The 14,874-nt window shown below is 53.2% G+C and overlaps 1 protein-coding gene across 5 annotated transcripts in view; it reads left to right on the top strand.

Annotated features, from left to right (window-relative positions):
* The window catches only part of GRIK4 (glutamate ionotropic receptor kainate type subunit 4), a 422,857-nt gene that overhangs the window by 339,281 nt on the left and 68,702 nt on the right, over positions 1–14,874 (top strand). For 4 of the 5 annotated variants that reach the window (XM_072729516.1, XM_072729514.1, XM_072729515.1 and 1 more), the window contains 2 exons: positions 2,942–3,049; positions 9,433–9,636. In XM_072729516.1, coding sequence (XP_072585617.1) covers positions 2,942–3,049; positions 9,433–9,636 — 312 coding nt within the window. The remainder of the gene's footprint in view (positions 1–2,941; positions 3,050–9,432; positions 9,637–14,874) is intronic. The other variant, XM_072729517.1, reaches the window with a different exon arrangement.

Below are 14,874 nucleotides of genomic sequence, written 5' to 3'. Positions count from 1 at the left end.
TTCTGCAATTAGATTGTGCTGGGTGATAGCTGCCAAGCCGCTTTGTTGCATCTGATGAGTTTATTAATTTCTTAGGGGCTAATGGGAGGGTGGGTGGGAGATTCATTTCCTGACTAGAGCTGAGGGGCTGATTAGTCTTTTTGCTGTGTCCCCAGAGGTGGAGGGTGGAGGTGGGGAGCATGGCTCAGGCCGTCAGTTCTGGCTCTGGGTAAATCATTTCTCTCCCTGGCTTTCGTGGGAGCCTATCTGATGGCTTGAGTTAAGATCAGGGGGGCTGGGGCTGGGCAGGTGGTTAGTGAAGATTAGGCCCTCCGAGAACAGCAGAGGTGGGAAAGTAGGTAGGGGTGGGGAGAGCTGAGGTCTTATTGGCCCTTTCGGTGTCGAGTTCACATTTTAGGTGACAGGTAGGACTCTAAAGAAGTTCAGTCCTTGTCTCAGACGTGCAGATGCTGACGTCCAGCCTAATTGTTCTTGATGTCCTTCTGTCCAAATCTGGCCCTTCCCATCCTAAGAGGCCACTGGGAGCTAACTCTAGCCATTTTGAAGACAGGGAAAGGAGCCTTCAAGAGAACAGTCATTTCATTTGACTCTGTGGAATCTCAAAACCCAGGAGAGAGCTGCTCTGTCCTGGGTTTTTGCTGGATGGCCGAGGCTCCTTCTCTGCTTCACCAGGCCTGCTTTCATGGAACACATGTTGGCATCCCCACCCAAGAGACAGCAGCAGAGACAGGAAAGTCTCACTTTGAGGAGTCACACAGCTCTGGACTCAAGCCCGGGCACCACTACTAGAGAGGTGACCTTAGGCAAGCTGCTAAATCTGTCTGAGCCTTGGTTTCCTCATAAACCAAAACGCTGGCACTCTCCGCAAAGTTGGGGGGAGAGTTCAAAGAGTTGATAGAACACATCGAACACAGCAGGTGTCCAGCCACTACCGTTCCCCTTTCATTTTGGAAACCTAGCAGCTCCTCCCTAGTCCTCCCCACCCATCTCCCCTGCAGAGAGGGGCAGAGGGGGAGCTCCAGCTGGTCCCTTTGAGAGGCAGGAGGTGCTCCAGAGAGCCAGAGGAGGCTCACTTGCCTTCTGCCCACACTCCATCAGCAGCAGCAATCTGCTGATATGAAATGCTGGCTCCCCTTGCTTCCAAGTACCAGCCCCCAAGCAAGATGCTGGGGTGTGAGCAGAAACCGGCCAGCCCCACGCAGGCTAGTGGGGAAGGCAGGCAAACAAAAATGTGCGGTAGGACGTTGGAAGAGCCAGACAGGATGGCCATGAAAGCTTGCTTGGAAAGATACATCTGGGACTAAATCTCAGGCCTCTCAGCCGATGGGTGAGGTGACCCTAGGACAAGGTGGAGGGACTCTTATCTCAGCATCAGTTTAATCTGTCAAATGGGGCCTCCCATGTGGATCTGCTCAAAACTCTGGTTGTAAACTAGAAACCAGTGTGTGTAGATCCAGGACCCTTCTGCCCTTGCAGAAGTAGAAAAAGCTGCCCACCCCTCTCCCAAGTGGCATCCTCCTAGAGGCAGTGGAGGGGAGTTTTGGGTCATCTCCCCTTGGGGTGATGAAAGCCTCACCTGTGAGACCATCAGACCTAGCTTGGCATCAAGACCATGATGTCAGAGAGATGGTTACTGCTCCTCAAGACCCCCAACCCTCTGGCCCTACAGTGTGGGGGTCAGGCCCAAGGGTGAGATATGGCTTCATTGTTGTCTGATTTTCCACAGGAGGAACCCAGAGCCCAGCTCTGGTGAGTACAGAGCCACATGGCATCCACGGAACTTGTGAGGGTTTTCCAGGGAAGCTGCCGCTGGGTGCACACAGGTGAATGTGTGCATTTCACTGGGTTTCCAGCCAGCTGTCAGCCATATCTCCTGGTTGCCCACCCCCAATACTCAGCAACACAAATGATTTGCCAGGGGTTCCAGCTAGTAGAAATATATGGGTATCACACACACGTATTTATAAAAAGGGTTCCTTTGAGAACACAAACCATCTAAAAACCCAATAATGTTGAGGATAGGTGTAGGTGACTTTCTAGAATGGAGAACTGAGCCAGTTGTGCATTTGTTCCCCCCTTGAAGTGAAGGCAGTGGGGAAGAGGAAGGAAAATAGTGGCAGGTTAAATACACTGTCACAATGACCCAGTGACGTTTCTGTTATTATTCTCCTCTTAGGGATGAGGAGACACGCTCAGAGAGGGTCAGGAACTTTTCGGAGGTTACGCCTTTGAGATCAGTGCTCCTGGGCCTGGCTGAATAATCTAGCGTCAGACTGATGCGTCCAGGATCTTGATTGGCTCCCAGAAGAAGGCAGGGCAAACATTACCAACCCCACTGATAGATGGGGAAACTGAGACTCAGAAATATTTAAGTAACGTGCCTAGGTTCTCACGGCTAGCAAGCGAATCAATCAGGACGAGAACCCGGGTCTTCCCTCTTCCGGTTCCTTCACTCATTGGGCCACTCAGCACCATTCACCGAAGGGCCAAGTTCTGATTCTTATTTAGGGAACTGGAATTACTGAAAGCAGGCTGAAGCAAAAGGGTTTGGGGGCTCATTCTTGCCGCAAGGTGATGTGATTCCACATGTTCCATTGCCTTCTGTGTGAGCGAACGTCCCCAAACTACATTCCGTTCCTGATTTGTTTTTCTACTTTCCTCTTCTCCTGGGTCTTTACCCCCATCTTTCCTTCCTTTCTCAGAGGCCCCCTCCCACCTTCCTTGACCCCCTCAACCCTGTGGAACAGTAACCCTACCCTCATGCAGGGAAACTCCATATCTCTGCCTCCTCCTTTGGCTTCCAGATGACCTAGCTGGAGGCAGGGGACTGGCCTCTCAGCTCCTTCCGACCCTGGAGGACTGCACATGACCTCAGCACCCTCTCCCCAGCTGCCTGTGTTCCCCCATTTCTTCCCAGCCCCTCTCTCATTTGTCTCCTCAGATTGGCCAGTGGCACGTGGCGGACGGCCTCAGCATGGACAGCCGCCTCTACGCCTCCAACATCTCCGACAGCCTCTTCAACACCACCCTGGTTGTCACCACCATCCTGGTAAGCGGGGTGGTCCCGGGCCTCCCAGCTGCAGCTCCCCGGGGTGCCTTCTCCAGCTCCAGGCATTCCCAGGCTTCCCGGGGAACGCGAGATGGGAGCTCTGATGGCAGCATCGAGGCCAATTTATGACAGTGTAATTAAACGCAAGTTGCTGTTTCATATGGAAATGATATTTGATGAGTTCCAGAGCAGCTGGGAAAGAGGGATGGTGCAGAGAGACACCACAGTTTGTGGATGACTCTTCCAGGGGCACCCTGACAGCCCGGGTGGCTGTGCATGGCCCAGGGAAGGGGGCCTTCTGACATAGGTGGGAGTAGCCCCCCGGGGAGGCTCGGTCCTGTCCATCAGGGTGGCCCCTTTGCTTTCACGACAGCCTACTTTCCTTGGTGTCTACTGTGCATAAAATGCGCCCCTGCAAGTAGATAACCAAATTGCAGTGGGTTTTTATGGCCTGTTTCTTCATTTCCAGATGGCCAAAAGAAAGTTCTCAATCTATAGAGCCAGGGACCATCTGCCTTTTTTTTTTTATTTGATTCCATTCTCTTCGACAATTACCAAGCCCTTCTCCCCACGGGTCAGGCACTGTGCTCATTCCTGGAGACACATGGATGAGCAAGACTTGGTCTCTAGCCTCAAAGAGGTTATAATTTAGTAGACGGCCTGGGTCAAGTGCATTTATGGCCAAGGTCATTGTCTTCTTCCCCTGTGAAGACCTCATGTTTTAAAAGACTTGTCAATTAAACCAACTACATATATTAAATGATAATTAGTTTCTTCCTCGCCCCTCACTCTCCCCTTTCAACAAATCAAAAGCATATTTCCCTGCCTGGCACCGTGTCTTATCAGCAGGAGATAACCAGTGTTGCCACGCTGATATAATTCCAGCCCAAAGCAGAGACTGGATGTACCAGTTAGTCTGCTCAGCCTTATCATTGCTAAACGCGCGAGGTCTGCAAATGTGTCTGTTTCTTTAGGCTTTTTGAGATAATGAAAGAGCTCAGGGACCTCCATCACTACCTTCAGGAGCTCCTAGGGCACAGGAAGACTAGCTTAGAATTATTGATCTACTGTGGGCAGTGAAATAAAAGCCAGGAAAGAGGCTCATGCCTCGCACTTTGCAGGCTGAAGGAGGGAGAGGTCCCATCCCACCAGGAAGGGCCCAGAAAAGAAGGGACACTGAGGATGGGCTCCAAGAGCCAGGGAGAGATGGGGAGGGAGAAGTGAACGAAGGGCAGCATTGTTGGGTGTTTAGCAAGTGCTGAAAAAGGCAGGTTCTCCAGGAAATAAGCCTTGGTAGAGAGAGAAGAGGATGAGGCCAGACAAGTAGACAGGGTCCCTAGCACTTAAAGACTTGAATGCCCCTCTGTTGAGTTTTCCCTTCATGCAGTAGGAAACGGAGTCAGCGAATATTTTCATCCATTTATTCAGTGAATATTTGGGGGGTGCTGCTGTATGCTGGGCACTTTTGTAGGTGCCCAGGAATAGACGGTGCTGGAGTGGGGAGTCAAGGTGCTGAGATTGCGGGTGTCCGTGGGGACCCTACCGAGCCAGGGAAATCTGGAGCAGAGACCCGACGGGAGGAGGAGGGAGCCAAGTGGCCGTCTGGGAGGGAATATTCTGGGCAGAGGGAAGGATGGAAGAGACAGTTCTAGCTCCCAGAATTTTGATCATTCCCCCTCTCAGCTGCAGCGTTAGCTTGTCTGAACCAACGTGGAAATGCCAGAAAGATCGGAGGGTGGTGGGGTCACCACTGCCCCTCCCTGAGGTGTAGTAGAGCGAGGCCGAGCTGGGCAGTGGTGAGCAGCGGTCCTGGCTGAGGAGGTCGGCACACAGCATGACAGCTGGGACCTCCCTCTTGTGGCCCTTTCTACCTTGGAAGTATTTCTTGAGTTTGTCCCCTGCTGTCTGTCCCCAAAGTCCATGCCCTACCTGAGGCCCATTTACTTCTTTCACCTGAGTGTGACCTGACCTCCTTAGAGGCTCTCTTCTCAATGGCTCAGTCTACGCCCCATACTCCCTACCCATTTGTCAGCATGGTCTTCCTAAGGAGGTCGACCACCCAGGGCCCACCGCCCCCCAACTGCCCCTCATAATCAGGCCTGGCCTGCTGTACCTGCTTCCGCTCCGTGTGACTTGGGGTCTGGCCGTACGGGATGGCCCAGCATTTCCTCACCATATCGTGCCATTCCCTGCCTCTGTACGTGCTGTTCCCTCAGCCCAGGATGCCCTTCCTCCCACTTCCCGTTTCCAACTGGAAATGTCTGTGCACCCTTCAAAGCTCTGTTCAGATGTCACTTCTTCCAGGAAGTCTTCCCTGACAGGACTCCTGCCTTCTCCCCATCTCTAGCACTTTGCACACACCTGTCGTGGCCTTTCTCCTGTTAGAGGTGGTTGTGTCCACTCTACCTCCCCTTCTAGAATGAGGGCTCCTCAAAGGTTGGGGTTCCTGACACAAAGTAGGAACTCAGTGATTGGAATTTGAATATAAAGTTGTTTCTTCCTACAGGGTAGGGGGATGTCCCTTAAAAGCCAACAAAAGTTTGAGAGGGACAGGAGGACATTGTTGGGTTGTATGCGGTGCTCAGAGCTTTGGCACAGACTCATGGGACGCTGAGATCACAGGGCTGTGTTTCTAGACTGGGAAAGGCAACCTGACTCTGTGTGTGCGTGTGTATGTTGAACACACATATGAAGGGTGGCAGCAGGGCACCTCTGTGTCAGGTGACATTTAATAGCACGCTAAGTGCAGTTCAGACACAGAGCTTTTCTCGTGCGTGTGTGTTTGAGACAGCGGCTAAGAGTCAATAATTCGCACCAGGAATGATTGTCTTAATTTAGTCCCTGGGGACTATTTGTGGGTTGTCCTTGGCAGGTGGTAATCCTGAATGACTTAATCCCTTTTTTTTTTTTTTTTAAGATTTTATTTATTTATCTGTGAGAGACACAGAGAGAAAGGTAGAGACACAGGCAGGGGGAGAAGCAGGCTCCCTGCAGGGAGCCCGTTGCGGGACTCGATCCTGGGACCCCAGGATCACGCCCTGAGCTGAAGGGAGGCGCTCAACTGCTGAGCCACCCAGGTGTCCCATGACTTAATCCCTTAAAACTCAGCACGTATCCCTGTTGTCCCATGTTCCCATCGGGGGACGCATGGGACATATCCATGATGTATTTGCACAGAATTAGCCGTAGCTCTCATTCCCCGAGCGCTTACCCCGTGTCAGACCCCAAAGTAAACTGTTTGCCTGTGTTACCCCTTCTGTTCCCCCAGCCCTCCTGCCAGGACAGGGGCTCCTGCTCTAGGCCAGCATGCCCGGTCCCCACATCTTCCAGAGTGCCGTTAAGCCCCAAACTTGCTGACATTTTGACTTTCCCACCTGTCTCCTCCCTCCAAGATGGGCCTTTGGTGTGTTTACTTTGAACACATCAGTGAATTTTTTTTTTTAAAGATTTTATTTATTCATTAGAGAGAGAGAAGCAGGCTCCTCCTCACTGAGCAGGGAGTCTGATCCCAGGACTCTGGAACCATGACCTGAGCGGAAGGCAGATGCTTAACCAACTGAGCCGCCCCGGCACTCCCCACATCAGTGAATTTTAAGTTAACTTGAGAGTAGAGGGTATCTGGGGAGAAGAATTTCATGATGCTCCTTGGGATAATTAAAGGTATCCTGGGATGTTGCTGATCCAGAGGTGGAACCCCCAGCCAAGCCCCGTCCCTAAGGCCATGTCTGAGTGCTGTTCACTCAGTCCACGAGGGCCTAAAGCCAGAGCCAGCTGGGGCTCCCAAGGAAGGGGAAGACCCTGTGCAGGCCCCACCTACATCCTACCAGGGAGCACATCCTAGAGCGTAACTGGACCACATGCGGCCCTGGCCGTGAGCGCAGGGGGAGTTCTGAGAAGTGAGTTGGCATCAGAGGGGGTGCCGGGACCCCAAGGACAGAGGTGAGTTAGGCTAGGTGGCAGAAGAGAAGGAAGAGCACCTGGGAGGAGAGGACCCCTTGATCCTAGGACAGCATGTGTGAAGGCAGGAGCCCGGCCCATCTCACTGACTTGGCGGTGAGCTTGGTCATGAAGCAGAGCCACGTCGCCTCCGATGCAGGGCTCCCTCTCTGATGCACAACCTTGTGCCTTCTTCTCTCCCACATCACACCACAAGTCCCTCCCATCCCCTCCCCTCGTGCCCTTGGTCTGTCTGTCCTCCCCAGCCCAGCCTGAGCTCAGCAAACCAGCGCTTCAGCACTCCCATCTCTTAGCTTCCAGCACGATGCTCAGCCCTCCCAGCTCGTGCCTGTCCCAAGCCCAGTTGTCCTTGCAGTCCCTGCCCCCGGCTACCCGGCTACCAGTCAGCCTCCCGACGTCAGCGGGGCCTTGGCACTCCCTGGGCTCATGTCTTGCTCACTCCTGTCATATCCCCTGAGCACTCCTGTCAAAACCTCCTGCTCACCCAGCCTTCGGTCCTGCCCCCAAAGCACCTCTGGGGCCCGGCACGGATTGCAGGCCCTCCGCCCCCTCCCTCCTCTGCACGGCTGTCCATGTCTCCACTTGCCCTCCAGGCCCGCTTCCCAGCGTCGCTCTCCCCTTGGCCCTGTCTCCCTCCGTTCCTCCCTGGGACCTGGCTGCGCCAGCTAGCACTTCTCTTCCTTGGTAATCTCTCCTTCTCCCTGGATTCCTCCTCTCTGCCTGCAAATATACCCTGGTCCCTCCCCTCCACAGACACCATCACCACCCCCTTACCCAGGCCCTGTTGCCCCACACCCAGTTTGGGGGATCATAAATCATGGTGTTGGTGGACACGGGGGAAATCCTCCAGCCCCGTGCCTTGCAGATGGGGAACTAAAGCCAGAGGAGAGGCGTGGCCCGGTGCAGTCAGGTGGAGAGGCCATCCGCCCACCCTCCTTTCTCTCCTAACTTCTCAAAATTCTGGTCCTTTCTCTCTCGTGTGCCCCACGTTCGCTCCCCATTCCTGCAGAGTCCTGCTGTCCCCACGGCACCTGCCTCGGAAGGGTCGCCGGCAACACCTGGCCCAGGCACCCCTGCACAGCCTGCATCTCCCTCTGTGGGAACATCTGTGCACTTTTTCCCCAACCTCCTCCCTCCTGGGCTGTCCTGACCACATTTTCCTGACTTTCTGCTTTTCTGGCTGCTTCTGCATTGTCGTCTTCCATGGCTGCTCTTCATTTCCTGCGGCGTAGATCAGTCTTCTGTCTGCGGTCCCTCTTCTGTTTCTCCTCAGTCTTCTCCTGCGATGGCCTCACGTGTCCTCCGCGCAGAGACCCCCTCCCCAGGCCCTGCCCCTCTTGCCCTCACTCCACAGTTTAAACATTCGGCCAGGCGTTTCCTCCTAGACAGCCTACCGGCACCCCAAATTCAGCATTGCCAGATCCTCTTCCCTTCCAAACCATCCGTGTGAGTGAGGACGCCCTCCTCGGGTCATCCACCCAGGCCCCTCCCCTGTGCGCCCTGCACCCCACCTGCCGTTGGGCCTGGCCGGCTCTGTCTCTTCCAGCTCCCAGCACTCCATCGTGAGTCAGACTGTGGCTCGGGACCCAGTATCTCGCATCAGGAGAGGGTCTGTCCTCACCCCCACATGCTCTGTCTTATTATTTGATATTCTTAATCATCCAGTCTTGCAAACCCTCCCGACGTGCAGGGCTTCCCTACTTGCATGTACGCTGTGCATCCACCTTGTCCCGGGCTCCAGCACCCCTCCGACCCTAATTCATCTATTTGTCCTCTCAGCCACCCCTGCACACACTTGTGCTCCAGCTGAATGGAGGATCCATTGTCCCCTGAAGAGGCCATGGTCCTCCTCACTGAGGACTCGATCTTGCCTTTCCCCTGTCTCTGATGCTTTCCATTCATACCTGTTCCATCTGTGTTCCATCACTCTCTGGAGCCCAGTTTGGATTCTCCCTCCCCTGTGGAACCTTCTCTAGATGTTTCACTGGGAAGACCCACCCCTCTTCCCAGGGCTCTCATGGCTGTACGCGCTCTGCCTTGGGTTGCAGAGGGCGGTGCATGTTCTTACCTTGCCCTGCTAAATTGTCGGCAACCTGGAATCTCACGATGCCCTGCGATAGATCTGTGTGCAATAGACAAAAGGAGGGGGTATAAGGAAGGGATAGGATGAGGGTGAGGTCAGATGTTGACCTGAAACAAGGTGGAGGGGCTGCAGCTTGGCCCCCTGTGCCCTGGGGACCCTTGTGTGTTCCTGGTAAGAGAAGTGCCTGGAGGTCGGGAGGGGAGCTAATGGCCACCACCAGAGTAGTCACGCGAGTCACTTCCCTCTGCCATCTCCTCCCCAACCTCTGCCCCGGCACCCCCATCCCTTGCGGCTGGGACACCAGGGCTAAGATGAGAATGACAGCTGCCCAGTTTTGCTGCAGGAAAACCCATATTTAATGCTGAAGGGGAACCACCAGGAGATGGAAGGCAATGACCGCTACGAGGGCTTCTGCGTGGACATGCTCAAGGAGCTGGCGGAGATTCTCCGGTTCAACTACAAGATCCGCCTGGTGGGGGACGGTGTGTACGGTGTTCCTGAGGCCAACGGTACCTGGACAGGAATGGTCGGGGAGCTGATCGCCAGGGTAAGGAAAGAGCAGGTGACCTGGACTTGGGGGTGGGCTGGGGAGGGAGATGAAAGGCATAAGGTTGTGCTGTGTATATGCTTAGGAACCATCCATGTGTTCAGGCAATCGTGCATTTTTCAGGGAGTTGTCCATGCATTGCACAAATCCTTTCTGAGCTGGTGCCGAGCCTGGCACTGGCCGTACCCACTGGTGAAGAAGACCACCATGATCCCTGTCCTGTGGCTCTCAAGGCTCAGCACCTGTCATGGGTAATGGAGGTTTGGACCAATAACATGGCTTTGAGGGCTTGGGGCCCATTTCTGGAAGACCCTGGTGCTTTTGTTTGTTCTGATTATTTTACTGCTCGGCAGCACCCCCTGCCAGAGCTTGGACAGACCTAGGAGAGCACAACACGCCACAGCCTTTGACTTTGATGCTGGCGAGGTGCCACCAAGGGAGAGATGATACAATAATGGGGAAAAAGGGATCAACTGTCTGAGCAGGTGGTCACAGTTATGGTGTTTTGTGGCTTCTCGTGATATTGCCTGCTGTGTTAATGTGCTTTCACAGACCTAGAGTCAGGGTGCACTTGGACAGGCTATAGATTTTCAAGGTGAACGTGGGGACTTGGCAAAAAATGCAGGTGTGCATCACAGAATGTCAGTCTTCTGTTCGGTTAGAGCAAGGATGTACAAAGTTCTTCTAGTGGGAAATGTCTTCTTGGCTCACACTATTAACACCTATAAAAATTAATTAAGTCATTACTGATTCACCGTCCTTATTTCCATAACCGGGTTTTTGTGGTCAGGTCCTGGTGGTGGACCCTCTGTGCAGAAAGCACAAACCCGGGTTCTTAGTGTGACTTTAAACCAAGCCCCCCCCCTCTTTCCAAGTGAGGCCTCCCATGTGCATGATGCTTTACATTTATTATCTCTAATCCTCTCTATACATACCTTTTAGTTAGTTGTTATCCTCATTTTACAAACGAGCCATCTGAAGCTCAGAGAGCTTGAATGACTTGTCTGTGAAGCCACACGGTTAGTAGGAGACTGGGACTTGAACCCAGATCTGTGTAACGCCACGGCCCTCGTTCTTCCCACAGACGCACACCACCGCAGCTGGACTGCGATGTTGCCATGAAGGGATCCTTCTGTCCCGGCCCTTTCTTGTCTTTTCCTTTTTAGGCTCCCTCCCTCCACATCCTCCTTTCCTTCAGCCTGGCCTTCTTCCTTTCTTCCTTCTTTTTTCCCCTGCCCTTTATCTGTCGAGGTAGTATGATTTTGACACTTCATATGTACCAGACTTGGGACCTGAGACAAATTTTTGCCATCATCGTCGTCAAGGATAAAAATGTTAGTTGGACTTTAAATAAGCTGTCCTTGACAATGCATCATGCACTGTTCTATCTAGACAGGAGTCTGGGAAACTATTGAAGAGCCAGGAGGAGGGGCACTTCGGAGGCTGCCTGGCAGTAGAGACAGCATTTGCAATGACCTGGCGGGGTCCACAGCAAGACTCATGCAGGGAGCTGGGAGCGCTCCAGTGTGAGTGATTCCGAAGTGAGACCTTGCTCGCAGGGAGAGGCTTGCGCTCAGAGGACTGATCAATCGACAGAAGGCCGCAGGAGGCCTAAGGAGCCCTGGGAGCATCTCACAGGGGCAGGGGCCAGGGGTGAAGGTTTCTTCAGAGAGGTGTCTGTTCTCTCTGAGACTCGAGCCCACCCTGCAGATGACGCCCTCGCTTCAGCACAAAAGCTGCTGCTCTTCTGTACAGTCCCAGACCCCCTCCTGAAAGTTTTCTTGTTTGCCTTTCACTGTGGAGGCGTAGCCCAGTGGTTAAACCCCAGAAGGGTAAACTGTCAGCCCTTTCCTTCTCTTACTGATCACCTTGAGCCCGTGTCTCCAGCCCCCTTGGGCTGCCTGGTGACTGGTAGGGTGACTTCAGGGATGTCAGAGTTAGTGTATTGCCAATCCCCTTATCAGCCCCCTAATGAGCTGTGACACGTACTGGCAGGGAGAGGAGAGGAGTCTGGGGCTCAAGGACATGCGGTTACATACCAAATGACTTAGGCAATCAGCCAGGGATCTTAAAATGCACCCCAGGTCGCCTTTCAAGCCCAAAAGCTGCTGCTTTGGTCTCATCAAGACTTGGCTATGTAGTATTAATTAATTAATTACTGAAACTATTAATTCCATAAATCTGTATTGGACACCTTCTGCTATTGCAGATACTGAAGATACTTTGGGGGGACAAAATAAACAGACACTGCCCCCATGAATCTTACCAGCAAGAGACACATGTTAATGAAGGATCATATTAATAGATAATTTCCGGGACGCCTGAGTGGCTCAGTGGTTGAGTGTCTGCCTTTGGCTCAGGGCGTGATCCCTGGTCCAGGGACCGAGTCCGTATCAGGCTCCCTGCCAGGAGCCTGCTTCTCCCTCCACCTATGTCTCTGCCTCTCTCTGTGTGCCTCTCATGAATAAATAAATAAAAATTTTTTAAAAATAGATAATTTCCAACCATAAGTATAAGGGGGGCAAAGTAACAGGAGCTCTGAGAACGTACCTGAGGACAGTGGGATCCAGTCTTGAGGGGCAAGGAGGCAGGGGAGGGAAGGCTTCCCCTGGGAAGTGATGTCAGAGCTGGTGTCTGAGGAATAAGAGCTTTCCAGCCCAAAGGCTGTCTGAATGCCACTGGGACTGATCCTGGGCAGGAGTGGGTGATGCTGGGACCCCGCCTCCCCTAGGTTCACTGCTTTGATATGTCTGCCAAGATGTTCCCCTTGGTTTACATTAGTCCCTAAAGCCTCCTGGATCCATCCCATTTGACCTCCTCCCCAAGTCCCACGGGAACATTTCAGAGGCTGGAACAGAAGAGCCTTGAACATCCCAGCCAGAAGAAATTTCAGAACCCACCACCCCTCAGTCTGTCGCTTCTACAGATGAGGAAGTGGAGTCTCAGAGAGGTTAACGATCCCATAGCTGGAGAGCCGTGTTGAAGCCCTAGTCTCTTCCTGCTCATGGTCTCAGAGGACACAGATCCTGAGGGTAGACAGACCTAAGCTAAAGGTGCAGTTCATCCCCTTCTAGCTCTGAGTTCTTAGGCAAGTCGTCTTATCCTTTCCAATCCTTCCTCAAGGCTTCAGTGTTCATTCGGAAGATTTTTTTTTTTTTAAAGATTTAGAATAACACACACACACACACACACACACACACACACACAGAGGGTCTGACACCCGGGAAGTGGAAGAGTTGTCTTAAGCCAGGGCTCCCTAGAAAATTGAGCCCAAGGGGGGAAGCTGCCCAGCTGACTCAGGGAACATTGTTCCGAGGCTGCTGGAAGGAGAGGGGATGGGGGGCAGCAGGCCAGGGGGACACATACAAGGGAGTGTGTCCCGTGCTGCCCATAGCTCTGCACCAAGCACAGCTGAGTGTTGGCTCCTCAGAGAGACCCAGGAAACTGCTGCCTCACCAAACAGCCCGTGGTGACATGGGGGAGAATTTATGTGCTGAGTCTCATGTCCCGTTGGCTGAGCTTCCCTCCACAGAGCATCACCTTCCGCATGCTTCTGGGCTGTGTCCCAGAACCCTGTGAGCACTTTCAAAGAAGTCAGGTCCTGAGGTAATAATGAGAGCACCCCTGGTGCAAGCCACGGTGGGTGGGTGTGAGCAGCTGACCCCCTCCCTGCCTGCAGCTTTGACTGCGGCTGGATGAGCCAGTGCAACCCCATTTTCGGGAGGTCCATGTACTCTTGCATCTCAGCAGCCTCAGGAAGTGTCAGGGCTGGAGGCTGGAGGCTGGAAGAACCAGGAATAAGGGGCGAGGTGAGGCAGCAGGAAGGGTCAGGAGGAGCGGACAGTGGGCCAGGCCAGCCAGGAGGGTGGAATGCCACGATGTCAGGGCCCCAGCCACTGAGCACGTGACCGAATGTGCCATGGATTGTGAGGTTGCAGCTGCCGTCTTTCTTTCTTTCTTTCTTTCTTTTTTTTTAAAGTAAGCTCTAGGCCCAACATGGGGCTTGAACTCACGACCCTAAGATCAAGAGTCAACACACTCTACAAACCGAGCCAGGCAGGCGCCCCTGAGGGGTGACTATGATGAGGCTCACTGAGGTACACCGGTTGTGTCTCAGTGCCCCCTCCTTGTTCAAGGAGAATGCCTGCCCCCATACAAAGCCTGAAATTAAGCCAGTCAGCTCTTGGCAGCTAAGAGTGAAAACAATTGTTCACAGCATCACACTGGGGTAAGCCTGAGATTTCTGCAAGGGGACGTAGCAGCCCTGGGCCAGTTCCTCGTGCCAGGGCTCAGGGCCTATCCTACAGGCACATGCCGCTTTGGGGGCCACTCAAGAGTGTGCAAAGGGTGAGGCACCCGGGCTGTGTGTGTACAGGGCTGCCCAGCAGCTTCCTCTGGATATCGACATAGTGAGTACAATAAGAACAGCAGCAAGAGAGAAGGCTAGATATAAGGGGGACCGTAGCCCACACACTGGGGCTAGCGGCTACCTGGCTGAGGAATCTCTTCCTTTAGAGAGTTTGAAGCTTACCGGATGTGTGAGTGATACGGAGAGAAACACAGAGGCCTGGGCCGTGTCCAGTGGGTGTCCTAGAGCCTCAGAGTTCATGTCCGTTATCACCTGCTTACCCAAGGCCGTGGGGCTCAGACACATGGCATATTAGCTGTAGAAGAGCATTCGAGCATGTTTACTGCATCTGTTTGGAAGTCATCAGAATATGTCTCTTGGCACAAATCCCATTACAAGTGGGAGTGTGGTTGGAGTGACAAATGGATTCACATCAACTAAACTGGGTGGGTGGCCTCTTACCCCGTGCTCTGTTTGAGCAGCGAAGATGAGAAGGATGACTATTTGGGGAAGCTCTCGGGTCCGGATTTGTTTTGCCCCAGTCAGAGCCTTCCTAGTCGAGCCCACAGCAGGTGGGCCCAACACTGCCCACAGTGATGGCGTGTGTTGGTGGAGGTGTACTTGGCAGAGAGGAGGGGAGGAACTGGATTGGTGTGAAGCAGGAGGGACCCCAGGAAAAGGGGTCCCTTTTGTATCACTCCAATAAACTTATTTTTTATTTTAAGTATCACTGTATCACTCCTGTATCACTCCAATAAACTTATTTTAAGTTTTCATTGAAATTGTTCAAGGTCTTCAGATACAAAGGTGAAGAGATAGGCCCCAGGTCACTCTATGATGGGAGGCAGTTGGCTAAAAGCACGATAAGAAGGATAGTGATGGGGAAGATC

Source organism: Vulpes vulpes, chromosome 12 (assembly GCF_048418805.1).
Source record: "Vulpes vulpes isolate BD-2025 chromosome 12, VulVul3, whole genome shotgun sequence".
Lineage (NCBI taxonomy): Eukaryota > Metazoa > Chordata > Mammalia > Carnivora > Canidae > Vulpes > Vulpes vulpes.
This window is presented reverse-complemented; position numbering and strand designations above follow the sequence as displayed.